Source organism: Ambystoma mexicanum, chromosome 11 (genome assembly GCF_040938575.1).
Source record: "Ambystoma mexicanum isolate Mex_15411 chromosome 11, UKY_AmexF1_1, whole genome shotgun sequence".
Taxonomy (NCBI): domain Eukaryota; kingdom Metazoa; phylum Chordata; class Amphibia; order Caudata; family Ambystomatidae; genus Ambystoma; species Ambystoma mexicanum.
Genome location: NC_090934.1, coordinates 990,453,801 through 990,480,411, shown reverse-complemented (window position 1 = coordinate 990,480,411; position 26,611 = coordinate 990,453,801). Strand labels below are relative to the sequence as shown.

At 45.6% G+C, this 26,611-nt stretch overlaps 1 protein-coding gene across 1 annotated transcript in view; it reads left to right on the top strand.

Annotated features, from left to right (window-relative positions):
• The window catches only part of CEMIP (cell migration inducing hyaluronidase 1), an 867,705-nt gene that overhangs the window by 589,875 nt on the left and 251,219 nt on the right, over positions 1-26,611 (top strand). Inside the window, exon 11 of the mRNA XM_069624168.1 lies at positions 12,509-12,700. Coding sequence (XP_069480269.1) covers positions 12,509-12,700 — 192 coding nt within the window. The remainder of the gene's footprint in view (positions 1-12,508; positions 12,701-26,611) is intronic.

Sequence of the window (26,611 nt, the reverse complement as noted above, 5' to 3'; positions counted from 1 at the left end):
AGTGTGAGAAAACTTTGTTAACTTTGGTTATAATACTTTTGACTTCATCTATTAATAAAAATTATCTAAACAAAAAAAGAGAGGAGCCTAGAGGCCACGTTTTCTGTGGTACATCTTTAGTGGTTTTGGGTGCGCGGCATCAAGCATGTTATTTTTTGTGTCGGAGGAGTCTTGCATTCGAGCGGGATCAGCAGCCGCCTACTCCTCCGAAGCTGAGCAGAATTGATGTCCCACTGATTTGCTTTCATGAATTTGCAAGTGTGGGCCTATCCTTTAGGAGAATTTGCACACACCTTTTCCAAAGAAAGCAGTTTCTCAGCATACTATTTAATAAACATGCAGCCATTCTCTTTCACCACCTCCCAGAAAGCAGAAATAGTTTCCACCCGTTCTTTTAGTCCATAATTGTGAAACACATTCATGTGCAATTAGACGCTCATCTTGTGAAACTGACTTCAGGGGCCATTATTAGCAGACCACAGGTTCTGTGAAAGGACATGCCAGTCAAATTCATGCTAAACAACCAGACATGTTTCATCAAAACCCAAGATGTTTACTTTAGTTTTGAATTCACATGGTAACAACATCCCTACAAGGTATTTCACCCTCCCCCCACTGCACTCTAATCATCCAAGTCACGCATGCTTCTGAACCTAAAAAGCCATATCAGGCGCTTCACCATTTCCACTGCGCTCTGAACCTCCACACCAGGCCCCTCGCTTGCCTTGCTGTGTCCCGCCATGCTCACCAGTATCTTGCTTTCCCCGCAGTAGTCTCACTCTCTAAAGCAGGTGTCTCACATTCAGTACGCTACTCTAGCCATCCAATCCAAATCCTTGTTTTCCCTACTCGACTTCACCATCACATGCCAGGGACTAACCATGCTACAACACACCTCAACTCACCAACTGGTGTACAATAGGCAACGGCAGGCTTCTCAACTCCCCTCCTGGATTCTGATATTTTTGACGAATTCCCACACCTTCCCTGCAGCCTTATTGCACCTATTACACACCTCAAAAGCACTACTGTACTCCTCCGAATCTTTGCTAGGTCCATCTCCTTGTTTACGCATTTCTAACCACCCACTCTTGGTAATGCCCTGGCCCTACTCTACTTGAGTCATTCAACCAGGGAGGAATTGAACTAGATTTATTTTGTAGCCAAGAATAAGGAGGACAGTAAATACCTTGACATAAGAGGGCGCACTTGGCCTTTGTTTTTGGTGCTCTCCAAAAGGTTCTCCATCTTTAAAAGCAACAGCCCGAATCTCCCTCAAGAGCTGAGAGAGGCTGTCTCTTGGTTAAAGGTTTGCACAATTTGGGAGAGGCCCCAATAGGTTTCAGGTGGGTTTGGAGGATTGGCTACAGGGTGGAATGTTGCCCAAGAGGAGCCATGGCTACACTAAAATAGTGCAAGGAAGGGGATTCAACACAAAGTCTGTGATAAATTGCCTAGTCTGAACGACTGGTAGTCCAAAGTCCATCCCTAATCTAATATCACTCTACGGACAGATGGATCAATGTCCATCCCTTGCTGAATATTACCCTAATCCTTTGGATTAGATATCTAAAGGCCATCCCTAGGTTAACATCACTCTAGTGACTATTCTAAAGTACTGGAGGACCAAAATCCATCCCATGTTGGTAATCACCCAATTCTAAAGGACTGAAGGGCCAAAGCCTTCCCTAGACTAAGATCCCTCTAATCTAAATGACTGGAGGTCCAAAGGCCATCCCTAGTCTAGAATCGCCGTAGTCTAAAGTAATGGATGTCCAAAGGCCTCCCCTAGCCTAATATCACCCTTGTCTAAGGGACCAAATGGCCAAGGTCTATCCCTAATCTAAAATCGCCCTACTCAAAAAGACTGGGGGTCCAAAGTCCATTCCAATTCTAACATCATCCTGATCTAAAGGACTGAAGGGCAAAAGGCCATCCCTAGTCGAATATGACCCTAGTCTAAAGGACTGGAGGGCCTAGAGCCATCCTTGGACCAATATCACCCTATTCTAAAGGACTGTTGGTCCAACTGCTATTCCTTGTCAAATATCAACCGACTGTAAAGTCTTGGAGGTCCATAGTCCTTCCCAAGTCTAATATCACTGTAGTTTCTTTAGACTATGGTGATATTAGACTAGGGAGGTTCAAAAGTCACCTCTAGTTTCATATCACCCTAGTTAAAAGGATCAGTGGTCCAATGCCCATTCCTGGTCTAATATCACCTTAGTCAAAAGGAACGAAGGTCCAACATCCAGCCCTAGTCTAAAATCACTGAAGGTCCAAAGTCCATCTTTAGTCTAATATCACCCTACTCTAAAGGCCCGAAGGTCCAACCTCCATCCCTAGCCTGATATCTCTTTTGGTCCAAAGTCCATCTCTAGTCTTATATCACCCTAGGCCAAATGTCCTGATGTCCATAGTCTTTCCATGATCCAGCAAAATCTTCGTTAACAGGACTGGGAATCCTGTCCATCTCTAGACTAACATCAAACAAAACTCCATGGTGTCTGCCCAGGACTTTGCTCTTCAGCAGTGTATTCAAAGTTTTAGGGCCTGCAGTGACCCTGCACACTTCTTTCATGACACTGGGACTGTCATTGTGTCTGGATGTTTGTCCTGGCCTTTGTTCTTCTCTTTGCTGGGGCCCAGAAAGACAAGGCAACAGTCTCAGAGCATCTGAATGGGCAAGACCTGAATATTACTCCTCTTACCCTTTTGTTGGGGGTGCGCCTTGGTAAACAGAATTAGTAGGTACTCTCTCCCCTTCCAGATACTAATGAGTAAGATGTATGGCCTCTACCGAGGGCTCAGGCAATAGAAAGTATTCTTTATTGAACCTGGTGGTCTTTCTATTCCCATTATAAATCTAGGCTTCCTGAAAGGGTTCATTAGTTGGACTAGTGTATATGCTATCCCCACTGTGGTCTGGACTATTGCCCAAGCAAGCTTTTACTCTCAGTACTTTAGGGAATTTGGGGGAAGTCTTTGCAACCAGTCCTCCGATCCCAGGTCAGCAGGCCTCTCCTGCTATCTGTCTTCTACACCTGACTTCTCTCAAGCTTAGACTCCACTGGCTTAGCCAACTCTTCTTCACACTCACTCTCCCTATTTAGCCCTTTTGGCTTGGCCAACACAAGTGTAAATATCCTTCACCTATCTTTTCTCCTTCTAGTGTTAATATTGCACTTTGACCTTCTTGGCTTAGACGATTAACATGCAGCACTATAACCCACACAGTCAGGTGGTTCCTGCCTCCTTTCATTTACACATTGATACGTTGTTTGACGAAGCGAGAGGTCTGATTGGTGGGTCTGTTTCCCTATCGGCTATGTCTCTCATGATTGGCTCTTGCTCCATAGAGCCATTTCCTCCCTGTTTATGTGGACCCCTCCTCCTTTATTTCAGCCATTGAGATGATTTGGATCAGCCCATAGGCCAGCCTCTGTGGTCTGAAACCCCAGGCAGCTTTTAGGATCGGGAAGGAAGGAGCGAGTGGTTTCATGAGCTAGCACTCTGCTTCCTCCGTTTGTGGGGAAGTGGCTATCGCATCTGTTAGCATTCGTACTCTGTGTGGCCGACTATTGATCCAGGTGACAGTCTTTTCTGCTGAAGGATTTTCTTTAATCCCGCCTTTATCCGGTCTGTATTTTCTTTCTTTGCTTAATGCCTGATCGTGAGACCTGCCCCAGTCATAGGTTCATGAGCTGAGCCCAAAAGGAATCCATTCCATGAGCACATATAGTGGGCCTAGCAAGGGTCCCCAGATATGTATTTGGATGGCGGTCTCTGCATCTGGTATGAACTGACCCTTAGCAGGACCTTCACATTTCCTGCTGTGTGTGGTGTCACCCTGACCAGCTGCTCTACTGCACTCTAACCATCAACACAAACCATCCAAAAAGGGGAACCCCATCTTCAATGTACTCTGACTGTCAGGGATCTCACGAACCCTGCTGCACTATAGCCAACAATTCCAGACACCCCATCTTTCTATGGTCCACATGCCACTATTGTAGCTCACCTCCCACTGGGCACTCTCTAACCATCCCTACCATGCGACCTCAGTTACTCCCTGCACCTTATCCCTGCCAACTAGGAACTGCCCCCATTATGTTAATACCAGGCACCCCATCTTCCCAAATGTACTCTTAAAGACCAGGTCAGCTACCTCACGGTGCTCGCTTTATGCACTTACCTGCCACATCATACACAGCACCTGCCCGGGTGTAGTCGAGCATCACGCACAGTACTTTCACCATCCCGGGCTAGCCTCTGCAGATAAAAACCTCACCTGAAGTAAGAGCACGACGGGCTTCTTTAAGATCTGACCAGTCTCCTGGGCTCGAAAAGTAGCTTTTCTGATTGATCTCCTGCTACCATTGATAGAGGACTATGCCCCGGTGATGACCAGATGTCTGCATATCTTCCAGGTCAAGTGACAGATGCCAGAGAGATCTGTTGCCTTCTGAAACAGGCCCCTTGTCTCCTGTGATAGATATTTGGCCACCTGTTGTGGGCCTCCACCATCCTGTAACAGAGGCCTAGTCCTCAGTAAGAGGAGTCCATCGCCCACTGATGGATCTCTTGCTTCCTGTCAGAGATCTCTTCCTGTCTATCATAGAACTGAAGCCCCCAGCGGTCTCTCTCCTGCTCCACCAATAGAGTTCCCTCCCCCTGGGATAGTTTTGCTCCTGTGATTGGCCTCTGGTCTCTTGCAATACACATATATATACTACACCCTTCATCCCTTGCCACGGTTATAGACCTACATCATTTTGTGATTGATCTCTCGTATATTACAGGCCCCTCCTAATAAACGAATCTCTTCTTGCATTTTTGCAGTTTGTTTGCAAACTGATTTACATTACTTTTTCCTCCTGTGCCACTCATTTTTTTGTGAGCCTTGCACTTGAGGGAATCCCATTCGTTTGTGAGTGGAGGATAGCACACGGGCAACGCGCTGGTCTTGGAAGCACGACCACACAGAGCAACAGAGGTTCGAATCCCGGATCTGCACTTAGAAACCCAACTTAGGTACCATAATATACGTGTTATAAAAATCCAATTAAATAAATTAAATTCCTGGCTACACTCAATGCTCCAGTGGATGTCCATGGAATTTTATATATTAAAATAATTATTCTTCTATTAAGTTAAAGCATTATATTTTGGTCCCAAAAAATGTCACGTGTCACACAAAGATGCTTCTGTAGCTTGACATTCTAGGCTTATAATATGAGTAGGGAGGAGACTGGTTGCAAAGCAGGCGGTGAAGAACATAATTACTATTTTTATAGAACATTGAGGTGGGCATTAGTGCAGGGAAATGACCAGTGTTGCACCGAGGCTGTCTCAGTGGGAGGAACACACATTCTGTGGGGAACCTGTCCTTAGGGTGATTACAGGTTTCACTAGAATTACTGCAGCCAGACAGCCTCATGTACGTAAGCGTGCGTGTGCGTGCCCGCGCGCCTGCCTTCCTCCCTCGCTCCCTCCCTATCTCGTGGTTCTGGTGAAGAAGCTGCCACCCAGGACAGCTTCACGTGGCAATGGAAGTGTTGAAGCTGGGAGACACGGCTGACTCTGAGGTAATCCTACAGCAATGGTTCTTATAGTATACAACGTTTCATAACAGCAGAAAGGGAGGAAGGAGATGTGAGCTGGTGGCTAGTTTGTCCACTTTGGACCCTGGAAGTCAGAGTTCTGGACCCTGCTGTCCCACTCAATCACATTTTGTTATCCTGGGAAAACCAAATTATCTCCCAGTTGTCCCTGCCCCCGTGAGGAATTTGACTATCCGCACGGTGGGTGTGCGCTCACCTGGGCTTTTTTTAAATGTTATATGAAATTGAATGATGCTAGATAAACCTCTGGAAAATGTGTGGGGCTAATCTACACACATTTTCCTATGCTCACTGAACGACATACACTTAGACCTGTGTACTCTGGGTGGACAGAGCCTACAGGCGCAGTCCTCCCTGTCATATTTAGTTGGGATCTGACAGGTGGAGTACATGGTGCATCTCAGAAGGGTGAGGGCCAAACCGTCGTCCTGCCATGGCCAGCTTAATTAACTACCAAAGGCTCCATGGATCTGCCCTGTCCGTTTGTTTACCCTCTGCAGATGGTGGCAGCAATTAACATAATTAACATACTAATAGAGTATACTTTAAACTGGCCCACTTGGGGCCTGGCTGCAGAGGCTGAAACAAAGGAGACAAGAAACCCCAAAACCCCTTTTCTATGCACTGTGTCAAACTGAAGCCAGCTCCCACCCTAATGTATCAATGACCGTGAGCTGTCATGTCTGGGACTATGTGTTTACAGTAGGCAAACCTCGCACGAGGACCCTATTCAGAAGGTGTGAGATGTGGTTTGCAGGAGACAGAAAGTCTGTTCTCACCGCAGCTTCAAGGGAGACCTGCCACTTTAATCAGGAACCACAGAGAGCTCAATTAACCAGAGAGACCCTTTGATCCACAACACACACCCCTTTACCTTTTATGTTGCAATGCACTCTGGTTATGACCTCAGGTATACGGGAGATTGTTGGTGGGGACTGAGGATTGGTTCATTAAGGTAGGCTTAGCCTACACCAATCATTGTGGCCCATTTGGCTTTAAATGAGGGCTTAGCATCCAATGTCATTGAATTTATTTAAACACATTTCTTTGAAAATACATGCAAGGGCGACCCCCGCAGCCATCCCCACCCTACATCCCCCACCTTAATTAAAACCCAAACCCAACCACCATCTATATTTGCGGTGAAATGTGTTTTAAAAAAAATCAATGAAATGGGATTTACAGCAATGGTCTGCGATGTAATGGTTGTATACGCGTTCCAATGTTTTGGCCCGAGGCGGTGAAAGCCTGCAAGTGAGACTGAGCGCAGGGGGCTTGAGGTACAGACAAGAGGAAGAAAGAGAGTGAAAAGGGGAGTGCAACGCAACTAAGGGCAGACAGAGAGGTGTTTGAATGTGTAAACATTTATATACGACACATAAGAAATGAAAAAGAACAGGATGGTGAAACAATGAAACAAATGAAGTGGGCCGATATGCAGGATGGAGGAGAGAGTGAAGAGAAGGTGGATGGAAGCATTACAAATAGAGTGAAGTGGGACTGGAGCATAGGCAGGTAGACCGACCGGAAGTGCGGTAGTCAAGCCGGAAAAAGACAAGAAAATCGATGAGGATTTTATATAGTGTTCAATGGCTGCACTGTGACTGTCGTGTATGAGTGAAGGCCTGTAAAGTGGTTTGATTGACCTGTACTATGAGCATCAGCCATGAGTAACGAGTAGCCTTATTTTGGGTCTCAGGCTTGCAGGAAGTAGATACTGCACTCAACAATTACCCCTGAATAGCTTTCTATGTTCTTTTCGTCTGTTTTCAAAAGTGCCCTTTAGGTATTAACGAACCGCCTGCACAGTGCACATCCGTTCTGTGCAAACTAAAAATACAATTATTACCCATTGATAAAAGGGACTGTCCAGTCAAGGTTGTATACAAATATATACTTTATTATTATCACAACAGACCGGTCTAGCACACTACGAAATACAATCAATCATGTAAAGGAATGCAGAGGACAGACAGTTTCAAGATGGAAAAGGGATGCACTCTGGATACTGACAAGAGGGTAGTCGGTATGGCAATTAATCACAATAGTTAAAGGATACTTACTTGGTTTCAACACAAAGGGAGCAATGGGTCATAAAATTGGTGGACTGGGGGCAGAACCACAATGTACCTTGTGCTCTAGATGTTCTTGGTGCTCGACATGGTTGAGTCAGTTTCAGGGTGCTATGCAGCTTCTGCAACAGAGTTCAAGACGGAGACAGTTGCAGGTATCAGGCGGCATCCAGTCCGGCGAGTGAGGCTTGCCGGATGGCTGCAAGCTGACATGCACAGCGGCTCAGGGTCAGGAATCTTCTCAGTGCTGGTCGGCGGTTCTGAAGCACTGGTCGAGGCATCTCGGACGGCGTTAGTTACTGCGGCATAACAACAGTCAGCGGTGCAATCGGTTTCAGCTCTAGGGGCTCGACTAGCTAGAAAATGCCCTTTAACGCAGACGTCGGTAGATGCTTGTTGATGCACTTCTCCTAGCTTCTCCACTGAGCTTGTGTCGTCCTTTAAGGCAGACGGCCCAATGCTTAGGAGAGTATTGCAGGCAGATGCCTTGTCCTTGGTTTTGGGTTCAGGTACTCTCTGGCCCTTCCCTCCTAGGAAGCTTGCTGCAGAGCCTAGCAGGGCACGCTGTGTGCTGACTGGGTACCGTTTCTGGAGCTGATGGAGGGCCCTCTGGATTCAGTAATTCCCCTTTGTTCCCTGGGAGATGTTTAGGGGAGGGATCTTGCTTCCCTCGTTGGAGGTCCTGGCCTTCCTTCACTGGTGGAAGATGAAAGGCAGACTGTACCTTCACCCAGGGTCAAATGATGACTTCCTTTGGCTTCTGGAGAAGCCTTCAGGTGATCTGCCAAAAGAAGGGCTGAGACCTCTTTAAAGCCAAATGGGTGACATTGATTGGTGTACGCTAAGCCTACATTAATGAACCAATCCTTGGTCCCCACCAACAAACTCCTATATGTGTGAGGTCATAACCAGAGTGGTTTGCAACAGAAAAGGTAAAGGGGTGAAAACATGTAATACTAAGTCCCACCCATCTTCCTGTCTGTTGTGGGTCAAAGAGTCCCTCTGGTTAATGGAGCTATCTGTGGTTCCTAAATAAAGCGGCAGGTCCCCATTGAAGCTATGAAGAGACCAGACTTTCTGGCTCCGTCAAACGACATACTCGTACCTTCTGAACGGGCTCACGTTGTGGATATGACTAATGTAAACACGCAGTCCCAGACATGACATTTCACTGTCAATCAATACTGAGGACGGGAGTTGGCATCAGGTTGAGACAGTGCATATGAAAGGGTGTTGGGGTTTCCTGTCTCCTTTGTTAGCCTCTTTAGACAGGCTCCTTGTGGGCCTGTTTGAAGTACTTTCTCGTTATTATGCGCAGCTGCGACCAGCTACAGGGCCCAACAAAAGGGCATGGCATATCCATGGAGCCTTTGCTAGTTAATTAAGCTAGACATTGCAGGGTGAAGGTTTGACCCTCCCCCTTCTGGAGATGCATCATGTACTCCTCCTGTCATATCCAAACTAAATATGATGGTGGGGACTGTGCCTTTAGGCTGTGTCCACCTAGAGTGCACAGGTCTATGCATATGTCGTGTGGTTAGCATAGGAAAATGTGTGTGGAGTAGCCTCACACATTTTCCAGATGATGATCTACCATCATTCAATTTCATTTAAAGCCCAGGCGAGCGCACACCCACCGTGCGGATGGTCGAATTCCTCACAACTGTGCACATCAGTTGTGTGTAAACAGCCTGCACTGCACCCATGACGTATGGGTAAGTAGTTCCATCAGGTATCGATGAAGGAGTCTGCACTGTAACCATCAGGCTCTGATAGTGCCCACCAGGCAAGAGGGAAGAACTCTGACCTGTGAATATCACGGATACATGAATAGGCTGCATTCAGCCCCTCATGTTTGAGTTTATGTCTTGCACTGGAGCATCAATTGTGAATTAAGTAGCCATACACTAGGATGTGAAAGGGGGCTGTATTTATATTCTGGCCATTTGCAGCGGTTAGGCTTAGTTGAATGCTCCTGCTCTGTGGATATCAAGGATGAGAGGAGTAGGGGTCATTTACCTGTAGCTCTCCAGATGTTGGGACTACCAGTCCCATGAACCCTCACCACTGCCTAGGCTGGTTAGGGCTGGTGGGAGCTGAATTCTACAACCTCTGGAGAGCCACATGTTGCAGGCTATTGCAGGCTGCCTTGCTTTAAATTCCAGCCATTTACAGCAGGCTGGCTTAGTTGAAGTCTCCTGGACCATGCTTGCCAGGCTGACTGGAAGTTCCCTTAACTGTGGATTCATGATTGTATCAAATGTCCTGCAATTTGGGAAACATTCGTGGCTGCATCTGCTGATCAAGCATATTATTTATTGTTGAACCCTGCGTTCTCAGAAATGATGCAAGACATGAATTCATTCTCCTACAGTGGAGGGACAGAGCTACAAAGTGCTGCCCAACCATTACACCCACAAACAAGGAGGATCTAGTCTCATGGAGTGGATTTTGGACTTGTGCATCTGTTTGTGCACAGAGGACAGCCAATGAGAGTTCTCATCTGTACATATCTCTGTGAGGACAATTCTTGTATGGACCACTGCAACCATGTGTTTCCTTCCCCCTGGGATATTGTTTCTCCTGGGTAAATCAATACAGGGTTATACAACCGGCTTGGCCATCATGGCTGGACCTCTTTGTAGACTTAGACAGTGATTTTCTTCCCCTGCTCTGTGCTAGGATTCCCCAGTGGTTGGCCAGATAGTCGATGCCATTTCTTGCTGTCAGGGGCCAGTGTGTCTCCGTTATGCCTTTCCTTCCTTCACCTTAATTAATTACTTCATCTTTTATAATGTGCTTAATCCCGGAGAGCAATTGCGGGACCGGGATTCGAACTTGTGTTGCTCTGCATTGTCTTGCTTCCATGATAAATGCATTGCCCCTGAACTACCCTCCTGGTCTTTACACGCAAAGTCCTGATGCCAGGGGGAAGGAGCCCATGCACAGTAGTACTGGATGTTCAATTCTGGGGAAAGATGACATTTCTTCCCCTCATGCAAGAGTTGTCTGGGAATTTAGAACAAATCCTTTCCATGTTGGCGTTCCAATCTGGTTTCTTGCTTCCGTTGCTGTGGAGTGTGGTCACCTCCACTTGATAGACTGAAAGTTGAGAGGGCGGGTGTGAATGTTCGGCCTTCATTGTACCCCTGCTAAAGAGTTTTGTCACGCTGAGAGCTCCTCTACCTTGAAATCCTATTCCCACAGCGGTCGTCATGCACTTGCAATGCAACAATCTGCAGCGTTCTTCCATTTTGCAATACCTCCGGTGGGGGTCCATTTGGAAATGTCAGTTGCAACATTAAAATTCTCTTAAGGCACTGATTAGAGAATTTTTGAATCTCTGGGGGAATTGTAGGTAATGGACCTCTATGTATTTCATCTACGTATGGGTTTTAGACTGGTTCATCGGCACTCGACGGCCAGGCCTGAGAGCTCAGCAAAGTTGTTACCATTAAAGACTCTTACTTGTGGCTGTTGCCTTCCTAGTGAGATGACAGGGTGGGGGGGGGGAGAGAATTGGGATCTGTAGGGACCCTTATCTCAATGTAGTCAAGGGGTTGCTACTCTTGCAGTCGGTTCCAGCTCCTTTCCCCTAGAGCAGGAGAGACTTCTCCTTCCTTTTCCCCCAATCCTTCTGTAAAAGAAGAGTTTGTGATGTACGTGGGTGTCTCACGTCCAGTCCAGGGCTACCCTGAAAGCCCTGCAGGCTTTCAATCTACTGAATGCGTGATTGTAATCTTGGGAGGGGCTGGGAACAGTGTCCAGTGCTCCATTGGCACTTTTTTTCAGGTGTAATAAGATTGACATTTCCATTTATTTACTTATTTATTTATTTATTTATTTATTTATTTATTTACTAGTGTTTTTATAACGCGCCTAATACCATACCTGAGTTCGGTTTCTAAGCGTGGATCCGGGATTCGAGCCTCTGGTGGTCTTGCTTCCAAGACCAGTGCATTGCCCCTGTGTTATCCTCCGTTGCAAAGGTGGACAAACCAGGTGATTTCCGGCAAGGATTGCATGAGCGATTCACTAGGGGTGTGGCTGCTTCTTGGGCCAAGATCCAGGATGTCTTTGCCTGGCATGTGTAGGACAGCCACATTAGGTGTCTCCCTCTATATTCAACTGACAATACCGCATAATGGTAGATGACACACACGAATGAGGTTCAGTGCCAGGTGTTGTCAACTGTATTGCATGGCTGATGATTACTGGTTTTGAGTCAAGTCACAGGTCCGCATGATGTCGTTGAAGAATTCTTGGTGGAGTTCATGTTTGGTGGAAGAAAGGTGGGCTTGGATATATACTCATTGTAAGTGAACTATAGATGATCGATAGATGGATGCATTAGGAGATAAGGGCAAGGGCAACAACACAGGGATAACTTGCTGATAATATTCATTGCTCCCAGGCTTACCACCCTGGTGCCAGTCATTAGCCCCATCCTCCCTCTGGAGCAGCATTGTTGGACAACCATGCTCTGGGGCATGTTTCCAGAGGAATCTTGGGTAGCGACATAAGGGGAAGGATGTATGGATATTCGTTTCTGAAGTCTATTACAGTAGGAAAAACGTATATGTTTGGATTTGCAGTGAGGTGCCAGTATCCTGGGGTACGACTCACATCAGTGTTAGTACTGAATGTGGTGAGGTGGAAAGATTTTGAGTGATGAAGCCCACAGGAATTGCGGTGATTTAGCAATCTTCAACTAGATGCGTGCCCTGCTCCTGTGTGCAAGGTGTGATGGATGTACTGACCTAACACTGTAGGTAATGAGTGCACCAACAGTCTCTCTTCTATTGCTTTCAGTGAGGCCCAAGTTGACGATACGGGTGAACACCAATGTGAACAGCACCATCTTGGAGTTGGCTGACGATGCCCGGACATGGAAGGCGGGCGACACTGTGGTCGTGGCAAGCACCGATTACTCCATGTATCAGGCAGAAGAGTTCCAGATCCTACCTTGCAGGCGCTGTGCACCCAAGCAAGTCAAAGTGAAAGGTATTGTGGGGTAGCCTCTTCTCAGACACAGCGTCGGGTATCCTGGGGTACAGGTGATAATACATAGTGCCACATGTATATACCTCACGCTTTGCTCTCAGCTGGAGGATGTCACCACCTGTGTCTCTTATCATCTTCACCCTACAAGCACAAAATATGCCTCCATAGAGCACACCTTCATTGACTTAAATGGAATCACCACAGTGCTATAGCGTGATACCCATGAGATGCAGTGCTGCCACCGGAGAACCATGAAATAATGTATCACAGTCTAAGAGCAAGGACATGTAGGCCCACAATATATGGGAGCCGTGAGATACAGCGACATGCCACGACGGTCACCGCAGCTATTGGACATAGTGCCACTCTATGGTAGCCGTGAGTTGCAGAGCAGCAGGATATGAGTCATACAGTATGGTAGTCATGTCCTTCAGTCAGTAATGAGTTACAGTGCCACAGTATCAGGCCTGAAAAATAGTGCTACGTCCTGAGAGCCATGAATCAAAATGCTGCCACACGAGAGCCATGGGATACACATGGTCACAGTATGAGAGACCCGACGTGTAGTCTCACAGTCCGAAAGACCCAAGTCATAGCACCACCGTCTAAGAGCCTTGACGTGTAGTGTCACTATATGAGAGTATCCTGCCGGTAAATCCGGTGGGATACAAGCAAACGGTAATACCGTTACCAACACTTGGAATACTGGAATTACCGGCATATTCCAAGTGCTGGAAACAGCAGGGATTCCCCATTCCATGGGGGGAATTGCTGGTGTTACCGGCACCAGTAACACTGGTGCCCGTAACACTGGTATTTTTTGGTGGCGGGGTGCCGGAATGACCGCCAACTTGTAGTTGCAGCTAAATCTGGACACCCCACCACCAAACCTGTACTCTGCCAGTCCGGAAACTTGCTGGTAAACGGAATTATCAGCACGTTAGCTCCAGACTGACAGGGTTGTAATGACCGCCATCACAGTGTGGATACCATGAGATCCAGCACCACTGCACGATATCCCTGAAATACACATCTGTTGCGTATGAGCCCTGAAATATGACAGTCAGTTGTAAGCTGGGACAAAAGGTGCTATAGTCGAAGAGTAAATTAATGTCTCTGGGCCTCATTCCGAGGCTGGCGCTATCCATGGAGTAAAGAGCACCATGGCAAGCAACCATGGAGCTATTTACTCCATGGAAATCCGGCATGGTGAATGGAGTAATTACCGGTCCATTCCAAGGTTGGAGGGACCGGTAAGTCCCCATTCACCATACCGGTTCCCCATCCCCATTCCTGCCCCCATAGGGCTCAATGGGAATGGGGAAGGAGTAAATTACGGCACCGTAAATTACGGTGCCGTAATTTACTCCAAGGTCCCTTTGCGGGTTGGATTTTTAACGCCTGCTAAAAGCAGGCGTTAAATGCCAACCCGCAAAATGGAACTCGGAATATGGTGGTAAGTGTTAACAGTCACCGTTGCCATTAACGGTGACCGTTAACCCTTACCTCCAGCCTCGGAATGAGGCCCTCTGTATGAGACCTGTGATATAGTGGGACAGCCTGACAGCCATGAGATAGTGTCACAATATGAGAGACTGCGCTATAGTGTATCTGCCTGAGAGCCATGAGAGAAATCTCACCGTATAAGGGACTGAGATATAGGTCAAATTCCTAACAGCCATGAGATAGTGTCACTGTATGAGACGCTGAGCTGTAGTGTAACTATGTGAGACTGAAGTATAGTGCAACTGCCCGTGAGCCATGAGATAATGTCACAGTATGAGAGACTGAGCTATAGTGAAATAGTCTGAGAGCCATGAGAAAGTGTGACAGTATGAGATAATGAGATATAGGTCAACTTCCTGGCAACCATGAGATAGTGTACAGAATGAGAAGCTGGGATATAGTGTAATTTCCTGACAGCCATGAGATAGTGTCACTGTATGAGATGCTGAGCTGTAGTGTAACTATGTGAGACTGAAGTATAGTGCAACTGCCCGTGAGCCATGAGAAAAGGTCACAGTATGAGAGACTGAACTATAGTGCAACAGCCTGTGAGCCATGAGATAATGTCACAGTATGAGAGACTGAACTATAGTGCAACAGCTTGTGAGCCATGAGATAGTGTCACAGTATGAGAGACTGAAATATAGTGCAAAAGCCCGGCAGCTATGAGATAATGTCATGATGTTAGAGACTGAACTATAGTGCAACAGTCTGAGAGCCATGAGAAAATGTCACAGTATGAGAGGCTGAGATATAGGTCAACTTCCTGGCAACCATGAGATAGCGCACAGTATGAGAAGCTGGGATATAGTGTAAATTCCTGAGAGCCATGAGATAATGTTACAGTATGAGAGACTGAACTATAGTGCAACAACTTGCAAGCCATGAAATAGTGTCACAGTATGAGAGACTGAACTATAGTGCAACAGCCTGAGAGCCATGAGAAAGTGTCACAGTATGAGAGAATGAGATATAGGTCAACTTCCTGGCAACCATGTGATAGTGCACAGTATGAGAAGCTGGGATACAGTGTAATTTCCTGACAGCCATGAGATAGTGTCACTGTATGAGACGCTGAGCTGTAGTGTAACTATGTGAGACTGAAGTATAGTGCAACTGCCCGTGAGCCATGAGATAATGTCACAGTATGAGAGACTGAACTATAGTGCAACAGCCTGTGAGCCATGAGATAATCTTACAGTATGAGAGACTGAACTATAGTGCAACAGTCTGAGAGCCATGAGATAATGTCACAATATGAGAGACTGAACTATAGTGCAACAGTCTGAGAGCCATGAGAAAGTGCCACACACAGTATGAGAAAATGAGATATAGGTCAACTTCCTGGCAACCATGAGATAGTGCACAGTTTGAGAAGCTGGGATATAGTGTAAATTCCTGAGAGCCATGAGATAGTGTCATAGTATGTGAGACTGAATTATAATGCAACAGCTTGCGATCCATGAGAAAATGTTACAGTATGAGAGACTGAAATATAGTGCAAAAGCCCGGCAGCTATGAGATAATGTCACGATGTTAGAGCCTGAACTATAGTGCAACTGCCCGTGAGCCATGAGATAATGTCACAGTATGAGAGACTGAACTATAGTGCAACAGTCTGAGAGCCATGAGAAAGTGTCACAGTATGAGAGAATGAGATATAGGTCAACCTCCTGGCAACCATGAGGTAGTGTACAGTATGAGAAGCTGGGATATAGTGTAATTTCCTGACAGCCATGAGATAGTGTCACTGTATGAGATGCTGAGCTGTAGTGTAACTATGTGAGACTGAAGTATAGTGCAACAGCCTGTGAGCCATGAGATAATGTCACAGTATGAGAGACTGAACTATAGTGCAACAGCCTGTGAGCCATGAGAAAGTGTCACAGTATGAGAGAATGAGATATAGGTCAACTTCCTGGCAACCATGTGATAGTGCACAGTATGAGAAGCTGGGATACAGTGTAATTTCCTGACAGCCATGAGATAGTGTCACTGTATGAGATGCTGAGCTGTAGTGTAACTATGTGAGACTGAAGTATAGTGCAACAGCCTGTGAGCCATGAGATAATGTCACAGTATGAGAGACTGAACTATAGTGCAACAGCCTGTGAGCCATGAGAAAGTGTCACAGTATGAGAGAATGAGATATAGGTCAACTTCCTGGCAACCATGTGATAGTGCACAGTATGAGAAGCTGGGATACAGTGTAATTTCCTGACAGCCATGAGATAGTGTCACTGTATGAGATGCTGAGCTGTAGTGTAACTATGTGAGACTGAAGTATAGTGCAACAGCCTGTGAGCCATGAGATAATGTCACAGTATGAGAGACTGAACTATAGTGCAACAGCCTGAGAGCCATGAGAAAGTGTCACAGTATGAGAGAATGAGATATAGGTCAACTTCCTGGCAACCATGTGATAGTGCACAGTATGAGAAGCTGGGATATAGTGTAATTTCCTGACAGCCATGAGATAGTGTCACTGTATGAGATGCTGAGCTGTAGTGTAACTATGTGAGACTGAAGTATAGTGCAACTGCCCATGAGCCATGAGAAAAGGTCACAGTATGAGAGACTGAACTATAGTGCAACAGCCTGTGAGCCATGAGAAAGTGTCACAGTATGAGAGACTGAATTATAGTGCAACAGCCTGAAAGCCATGAGTGCGACCTCTGAGTTCTCCCTTGCAACCTCTGTGGTCTCCCTTGCGACCTCTAAAAAAAAATGTTTTCTTTTTTTTTGCAATGCAAGCTTCTGGGCTGTGGACAGCACCATGTGGCTCTTTAATTCCGGATTGGCTAACTTTCTTGTTCAGGGCCCTTAAAAAAGAAGAAAAATAAGAACATAAGGGCCACAAGTCTAACACTTTCAGCACTGAACCTAAATAAGAAAGAATAGGAATGCCAAAAAGTGTGTCTTTCTGGAATTCTATACAATAATTGCTAGATTCATTAAAGGTTTATTTAAGGCACACTTCAGGGGGTGAGTCACTGAGTTAGTCTGTTCTCAAACGCCTCAACTCAGCCTTTCATCCTTCTGAGATGATAAATGGGTACCAACAGAGGTTGGGTGATATTGGGTGTATATTTCTTCTATGTAAAGCGCTTAAGCTTAAGTGCTATATAATGACACATCATTATCATTTGGTCATGGACGTCTGCTTGCAATCACAGTAATTTGGTAATATGGGCCTATACACACTGATCTTAAGGAGACATAAGGCGATCCATTCAGGTATGAAAGCTACATCACATTATAGTGATATTGTAACCATATTTTTCCGTAGTGTACAATGCTATGTGATGCCACTTTCTGTTTTGTCAACGGGTGAAAGGTTGTGTTCCATCGCTTCCCAAGATATCACTTTGGGGTGGGGTCAAATGACAAGGGGTCAAGGGTCGTGTGATGTCACTTCCGCTACCCCTGGCATTTTGGTGAAATGACGTCCCTGTGCTTATTTTTTCTTTGCATTCTGTGATTGTAGTTCCACTTTTCCCACTATAAAACTCGAACTACAAGCCTCATAATGCAAACAAAAAAAACAGGAGTGGATAAACGCCTGCAGATTGGAACGGGTCATGTTGGCAACTGTGCACCTGTCATTTCCACCCAGTGGAACCATTCGGGCCCAAAATGACGAATGAGAACATTTACAAGCCGACTTTTACAAATGTTGATATGTACCTACATTGTAAAGAAGGCCTTCCTCTTTAGACCTTTGACATTTTGGAAAGGTTTTCAAGATAGCTCACCCTTGCGGTTTCAAGCGCTCAGATGTCCCCTGTTGGTATTATCAGCACTTTATAAACAAGCATTTGGTTCAGTGTTCAGTAGTGCCAGGCACAGTCAATATTTGAAGAGTAAAAATAAAGCCTGTCAGAACCACTCTGCTCATATCGCTTCGGATTCTGATTGGGAATTAAATATTCCCGTACATAAACATAATAAAACATGGAGGTATTTTTGGATAACTCAGTGCCATTGAAGCCTTCAAAGAAATCAACAAGTAGAAAAAAAATGGTTTCCAACTGAAGCGAATGAGGGCCCGCCTTACTCTCCATAATTTGGAAAGAAAATGGTGGGCTCAACAAGAGCCAGAAGATCGATCAGCCTTTTTGAAACAATCATGTTGGTACAAAGCTATTATTGTTAAAGCAAATACACGCTTTTTTTCTCAAATACTAGAACACACCTCTAACAGCTCCAAAGAACCTTTCATGGCACCACAATCGCTGCTACTCGAGACATGGTGAATTCTCTGTCTAATCATGTTTTAGAAAGATTGCATTGCTTATTGACACTGAGGCCCCGAGCATATATAGCTAGTCATCTTATATCTTACCTCACCAATTCTATTACATTCTTTGATTCATTTTTACCTTTTGACTTTGGGGGAACTTTTTAGTAATTTGTCCAATGCTAAATGTGTGAGCACTCCAAATTATCCTCTTCTACTGAAATTAGGCAAATTCACTCTTCCTTGCTATGCTGCTTAGAAATTGTGTATTTTCTATTACTCTGTCCTCTGTTGACCTGTCTGGCATAGGGGTCTGCATAGGGGTCTGCAACCTCCAGCTTTCCAGATGTTTTGGACTATGACTCCCATGATCCCTCACCATTGACTCTGCTGATTAGGGCTGATGGAAGTTGTGGTCCAACCATCTGAAGAGTCAAAGGTTGCAGGCCTTGCCTAGCATATAGTTGGAAGCAGTGATTTATCTGCTACTCAAGAAATACACTATAAATATTGAGTACTTGAATAGCTTTCACCCCATTTCTCAAAACAAGTGGAAAATAAAGTTTTGTCTCAATTACAACCGTTCATACAGAACTCGCCGCTACTTGATATGATGCCAGCAGGCTTAAGACCTCACAACAGCATGGAAGTTGTAACAACCGATATACATCACATCTTTAAAGAAGAAGTGGACACTTGGCTGCCAAGAGTCATAGACTCTGTGACTCTCTTGGAATCAGATATTGCAGGCCCAGGTGCGTCAAATGAAGTGTGAGGCCCCTTCTTTTTCATTTGATAACATCACAGGAAGTGACATCACAAGAAAATAACCCCTACGTATGTAGGTAGCAGAGAAAAACATGGTAATCCGAGAGGAGAATTTCCAATAACTACACTAGCAAAGTATAAAAGGTGCCCACCTTTTGAGCCCAACAATATATAATGAAATATTCCAAAGAAGACAAAATCCAAACACGAGGCGTGCGCTTTAATGGCACTTTTATGTGTTCTTGTGTGTAAGGGTCTGCATTGGAAACATGACAACCTGTTGTGAAATCCTAGTAGCTGAACCCTTGAGCAAGCACACTTTTTGTGTCTACCCAAAAGTGGGGGGCGCTGTCCACCCACATATATCGAATTGTGCCCACACACCAGCATGGCCAATGAGAAATGGGTCTTGAAAACGCTGGCAATAGTTCCTTGAACGTCCGGAGGAGGACGATTTGGCGTGGCCGATTCGGCGCGGTACGATTTGGTGCGGCCGGTTTGGCGCTGGGGCGCCAAAACATCCCTGCGCCAAAACATCCCAGCGCCGAACTGGCCGCGCCGAACTGACCGCGGCGAATCGGCCCGCACCAAACCGGCAGCGCTGAAATGGGGTGTACCGTGAAAATCAATACAGGGCTAGAAACCAGAGAAAATATCCGCCACCGTCTCCAGAATGACAACCTCTCTGGTCAGATCCTTGGTAAATATTCACGGCTCACTTGCATGCTTCATGAATAATGTGAGGAAAATGTTACATTCTACTTAAACGCTTTTTGGCTTGGTAAATATACATACGTGGAAATAAGACAAATCGCTCAAACGGTTTTGTGCAATATGTTCAATTGTGATGGAGGAAGGCACGGATTTTAGGCAGCTAACTGCTGCTTTACATTTGTTTTCAAAATAAAAATGCCCCATTGCAGTTCTTAACACAACAATGGTCGCTTACATAGGCCATCAATTGTAAATTGCACTCACTTTAAACGCTCTGCCTTCAGAAAGAAAGTGATCAGCAGTACTTATGAAGCCCGCAGAGCCTATTGGGCTGCTGGGTCTTTCCAGAGTAACAGGAGGAGGTTGACAAGTTGCCTCACCCGAAGAAACCAAAGAAACCTCGAGGGAGAAGAGCCGCTTTTTGAACAAGATTTGCCGGCAAGCTTCCCTGTCATCATGCATGCTGCTGCGCGTGCCACCCGTGCGCTCAGAGTGGTCTGCACAAACTTATGGACTCTGAGCACACGGCCCACGCTGCAGCCTGCAAGAGGGAGTCCACAGCTCTCTCGGCGCGGGGCCCTAGTGGGCACTGGGCCAAGAGCAGCCGCACGTGCTGCACACGGCACACCGGCCCTGCTTGGAATGGACTACACTCATTCTATTCACCCTGTTTTTTTCAAGTTCGCTCAAGGCTGCACAAAGGAGACAACCCCGAGTCAAAGGGCGGGTGCTAATAGTCTTGGCCAATAACTTGGTGGTGGGCACTATCGCATATTAGTGCCCTCGGTGCTTCATTTGTAAAACTATAAATGCCAGGCGGCACATTTCTTACTAGTATACTTGTGACACATCGGGGCAGGCAGTTCCCCTCCACTACTGCCACCAACCATGGCTGTTCCCCAGTGTGTCAACATGTTTGGGGTTAAAGCTACAACTCGTAAAGGCTCATTGGAGCTGATGGTTCCACTGACTATGTCAAAAATCTGATTTGCAAATACCAATCAACATAACACAAAATAACATAAGATCATAGTTTTGTCTTGAAATGAGACACACGTTTGAGTGTTTTTTTAAACAATTCTTCATAACATTTTGCTGTGTTTCTTTAGGTGGCAAGATGAATTTAATGACCCTCTAACCACGGAAAGCACAACACATAGACTTTCCTTTTATGGTAAATTGATGGACAAATGCCGGCAAACTGAATACTGAACAGATGAACTTCCCTGTGAAACACTGCAGCAAGATCTTGTTGTGTAGGTTGGCACTCAGAGAAGGCACTCCTCCTCAGCAATGGTATTTTCTGTGGCATTGCCCCAGTGTTGGTGCTGCTGGCGGTTGTGTTGTTGTCAACCCACCCTGCTGTGACGGTGCTTCCGGTTGTTGCAGTAGCCGAGGTGCAGCAATATCACACGGGCATGACCAGCACAGACACCCAACATTACCACCTTCCAACTCATTGGTATTCATGAAAATTGCCAACTGGCACTGCCACGCCAGTGTGGGTTGGGTAACCAGGTTCATGAGTCACAATGAGCTAGCCCAGGAGGCAGAGATGTATGGCCAGTGCACAATGTTGTTGCTTGTTGTGTGACAAAATAATAAATCTGCCAAAACAACACATCATATTCAAAGTGAGCCTGAGACAAAAAGTGCCGGGACTCATAAATAAGTGCCAGGGCAGAGACCTGGACCTCCTGAACACAAATTAAGCACTGAATGCCCCCCCACCCAGTCCATAATGTTTAATAATATCCCATTGTATGCAGCTATCCATGCCAGATTCCTCCTACTTCTTAGTGTTCTAATAATACATGTTATTATTTCATAATTTAATGGCACTCAATGTAGGGATGTCCGAGTGACGATGGGATGTGGCTGAGTAGTGCGGGATGGCCAGAAGCCAGGGGTGATCGCTTCGCTCATGAGATATGCACCCTGACAGTATAAACTACTACATTAAGCAAAGCATGACCCCCTCGACTGAGAAGCAATGTGGTTAAGATTCCTTCTCTATGGGATCTGCATCTCACTCAGGAGGGCCAACAACCAGGTTTTAGCTCACTGTGCCCTTCACTAGTTGACCTCACATATATGAAGGCATGGGTGGACTGGCATGGGACAGCAGCTCGGTTAGTAGGAGCCCGCAGCCCAGTTTGTAAACCCAAGCATAGTCCACAAGGGCCATGAACCCCTCTGTTCTTAGAAGGTCTGGAACAGAAGAAGAGTGTTATGCCACTAATGAGGCCTGTGTCCGCATGCAAGGGATTACTGCCTTCCCTCGAAACCGCTGCTCTGAGTTAGACACCGCACACAGGCAATTTGTAATGCTACCATTGAACTAAAGTGAGGTTCACTTCTGTTTTTAGATAGTGCTTGCTTTCACACTGTTTGCTGCTACTTGTCACTGCTGTTACTATTACCAAATGTTTCAGCACAGATCTCATGGGAAAGCGCCAAAATGGACTCAGTGAGCTAGCTGACATGGAGGACCGTAGATGGGAGGTTGGCGCAGAACAAGGGAAGGGAGTGGTCATTACATGCAGAAATGAACGGGAAGGGTGCCGTACCCGCAGGCGGTGATGCTGCAAGGCCGACCGGCTTCCCCTCACCGAGAATGGGTATCGCTACAGTACTGCAATAAATAAACGCCAAATGCGTGTTTACTGCGCATTCAGCGGTAACCAAAATACCAAATTCCATTATACCGAACAAGGGGAGCAAGGTTTGAGGGAGTGTCTCCCGCTAGCGTTGTTCAGTTTAATGGGTATGAGGGTTGCAAGGGTGTTCCCTCGCCTCCATTACATGGATAGCGCATGGCGATAAAGTAGAAATAAAAACATAACATTTCAAAAAGGACCCTACGGCACCAGTTCCGATCCACATTAGTGAAAGCGAAGTGACGTAGCAGGGATAGAGCGGAGTCGGTGGCACAGGAAAGAAGGAAGATGTGCCGCCATCTAGTGTGCATGGGTAAACAGTAGCGGGTACCCATATACGGATGATGCGGGAAAGACTGATCATTGAAAATGGCAGGACATGCAGTGATCACATAGATCTCTGAGAATAAAGGCCTTGTAGAATAGGCATAGACGATGTAAGGATGTCCTAAATCCAACGGTCCTAACCCTATGTGATCTTTCATTCAGGGTCTATGCCCGGAGGGGAAGCGAAAGTCCATCACAAAGTCACTCACAGACTGGAAGGTTAGAGGCCCAAGACAGTTCATCTGTGATGGCCGCACTTGCGCCTGATGAACCACTTCTCAGTGATAGGTGGATGGCATCCCCTGGGCTTCATGAACCACTCTTTAGCAATAGGCAGAGGGCTCTACCTGGGCATAATGATTCGCACCTTGCAATGGAGGGATGGCCCGTCCAGTGCTTGAAGAATTTCTCTCCTTGGCATCAAAGTTGCCTCCAAGACTTGCAACAAACAGTTCAACACAGTTTGTGGCTGGACAATTGGTGCGGCGCGCACCAATGGTGGCTCTGCCAAGTGGCATCGTTGCAACATGGCCCTGCCTGCCTGGAATCTGCCTGGCTTCACCTCTGGCGAATGGTTTGGATTACAACAGTCTCCGAGGATGCCTTTCCAGTGATTCTTTTCTGTCGCATGTCTTCACTCTACTCCCCAAATCTGGCCTTTGGTTCTGCCTCTCAATGTTGGCCTTTTACCTGGCCTAGAGTCTGGACCAAGGACTCCCAGTGAGCCATGGCCAGGGACCCCTCCTTCCAACATAGGACCCTCAAGATGTGGCTGACCTCCTCCTCAATCTTTCACTAAGGTCAGGCATCCTCCTCCTCAGCGTAGCTTTCTTCTACTCTGTTTTGTATTGGAATCTTCTCTCTGACTCTCTTACGTTCCCCCAGGTTCTGGTTCCTGCCGCCTCCCGCTCCAGCCTCTGCCTTGTTGTGTTGATCTCCTGCTCTTTCTTTTTGAACTTCCTCTTCCTGGTAGCATCTTTCTCCACTTCCACCTTTAACTGTCTTGTATCTTTATCCTCGTCCTCCTTCACCTTTCTCTTTTCTTCTATCCACCTCCGGTGTCCAGTGCTCGAAATGGAACTACTTTGGGATCCCACCAACTACATGGGTGGTGGTGAAGTGAAAGTGGGGGAGGATGGCTCTCACCCGCCACCCCATCCCCCACATAAACATTAGCCTCTCAGAAGATTAATCATAAATACCTGGAAAATAAACCGAGGAGCGTTTTATGTAGTTTTTCAAGGAAAGTATAAAAGGTGCACACCTTTTAAAACTAAAAAGTTATACTTTAAAAAGTCCTGATTTTGTGCAGAGTACAATTTTAAAAAGAGAGTTCACAGTTTTCCCGATAAGCTACAAGTGGTCTTGGGGATACGCGTCTTGCCCCTGAACCAAATGATCTAGGTTTGAATCCCAGCTTCAGTAGCACACCCGAATGTGGGGAGAATATTTTGCCAGATTCCGAATCTGGGAAAATCTGACCCAATAGCCATCACTACCGGTGTCTCTCCTTCTAAAACACCTTTCTCTTTTCTACCTTCTCCTGCTGTTACTCTCTTACCTTTCCCTCCTTTGTCTTCTTCACTTAACTCACTCTGACTCCTACTATACTCGCTCTGCCTTCTTCTAAACTCACTCCACCACCTGCCAATCATATTCCAGCTTCTTTCACTCCTCTGGGTCACCTCCTCCATCTTCCTTCTTCTTCCACACTCTCCTTGCTTGTTCCCTGCCTCGAGAATCCCTCTTTGGTCCTGGCTACCCCCTTTATATGTTTCATGATTTGTTACAACCAATTCAAATCCGTTTTACAAAAAAACACAGTGGTAAGGGCAACGATAAAAGAAGGACAGGGCTGTAGCGAAGGACAGAAAGGATACAATGAAGCTCTAACTGTCCCTACCTCCAATGCACACCTCAAACTAGGTAGCACTGATGTATCGCTTATCAAATAGTGATATGAAAAGAGAAAAAACTAACACCTTCTATATGTGGTAATACATTCAGCCGTGTTTTTGTCCTAAACCACTCTCTTCCACTATGTGTACGTATTTGGAAGAGACAAGAAGCCAATGGGTACATTAAAAGAAGCAGCACATCAGTGGTTCATACCTCAGACATCTACTAGGATGTATATCAATTTAATAGCCTCGGGATTGCCTGTTGACCCTGGTGTGGTTTGGTTTAAAAAGACACAAACTACAAACAGACCATGTTTGTATGACAAAACAACATGAAGACACTACAAACTCCACTCTCCGTCTGAAGATGCTTTTAGTTGTCAGAGGGTAGGGTTAAGTAAAAAGATTGCTCAAACTACACAGTAGGTCAAATTAATGTCTCTTAAGTGTAGCAACCACCGTCGACCGGTTTCAGTGGCATATAAAGCAATGGTGCCACTTTCATCAGGACAGTCTTCGGTTTCTGTAGACTTGTTAAGTCAAGAAAGTACTCGGCAAGTTGTGGAAACATAAACAAGACAGGTGGATATATACTTTACCACCTTGTCAATGTTGCCATGGGACTGGATCAGTCAAGGTGAGAACCTGTGCGTAGATAAAATACACGTATGATTTTTATAGGGAACTTTTTGGGGCAAATCACTCTTTGACCTCCGCGACTTAAATTATGTACACCAAATCTGGTGGTGTCGCAATGGTATGTGCAGCAGAAACGGAGACATTGAGTTCCCCCACTCCGATTGTGAAAAAGATATCGAGGGCTGCACACATCTCTTTACTGCGCCACAAGTGTATTTCAAAAACTTCGACTCCTGGTCATATTAAGAGTGGATTTATTAATAGCCCTTTTTGATAACACGTGTTTCGGCACACTCCTAGTGCCTTCCTCAGATCAGGGCAATGTCTATTTATTGATTATTAGATATCAATCATTTAACATAAAATTGGAAATTTGGCAAATACAAAAAAACAAAAAAAACAAAAAATAAAAAATCAAGACATCAAAAAATTAATTTATCAAACGTTACATTTACGACGGAGCACACATCATGTTGAGTTCATATGTTTTCACGAATTCCCCAAAGTAAAAACAAAAAACAAAAAATGAACCATTTAGACACATAAACAACGTAAATTACATACATGAACCAAATTGTAGGCAAAAATGTTAAACACATACCAATCAGGAATTGAAAAATCATTTGGAGGAGTGTGGAGGTGGGAGTAGAGGTAGTTGAAAATATAAAAAAAGGGAGAAAAAGAGATAAAAGTATTGTAAGTCACTAATAAGATCACGAGGTTGCATTAATTAATATATTGGGGAAATCCCAAATGGGTAAATCTGGCTTACCCATCGACTTTTCTGTCCGCTACAAATAACGTATTTGGTGGCTGAGTCCCATCAGACTCCAAACATTTTCTAGAGAAACCGAGGTGAGACATCAGAGTCGAACCACTGTATTCATACGTTGCCGTTTTATTAACACATCCTGACACTACCGTTAGTTTGCCTTCAAGACATTTAAAAAGAGACTCCCATTTCGCTACGTTAAAAATGTTCTATAGTTTTAAGCGTTTCTGCCCCGCACTAAGATCTGGACATTCCTCATGTTAGTTTCCATTAACCTGCATTTTATCATTGTGTGCATAGAAATTATACGGGTGAGGATCCGGACTGCAGTTTAGAACGCGGACCCTTTGTTAATTGGTGCGTTGTTGTGTGGGCTTAACAGCC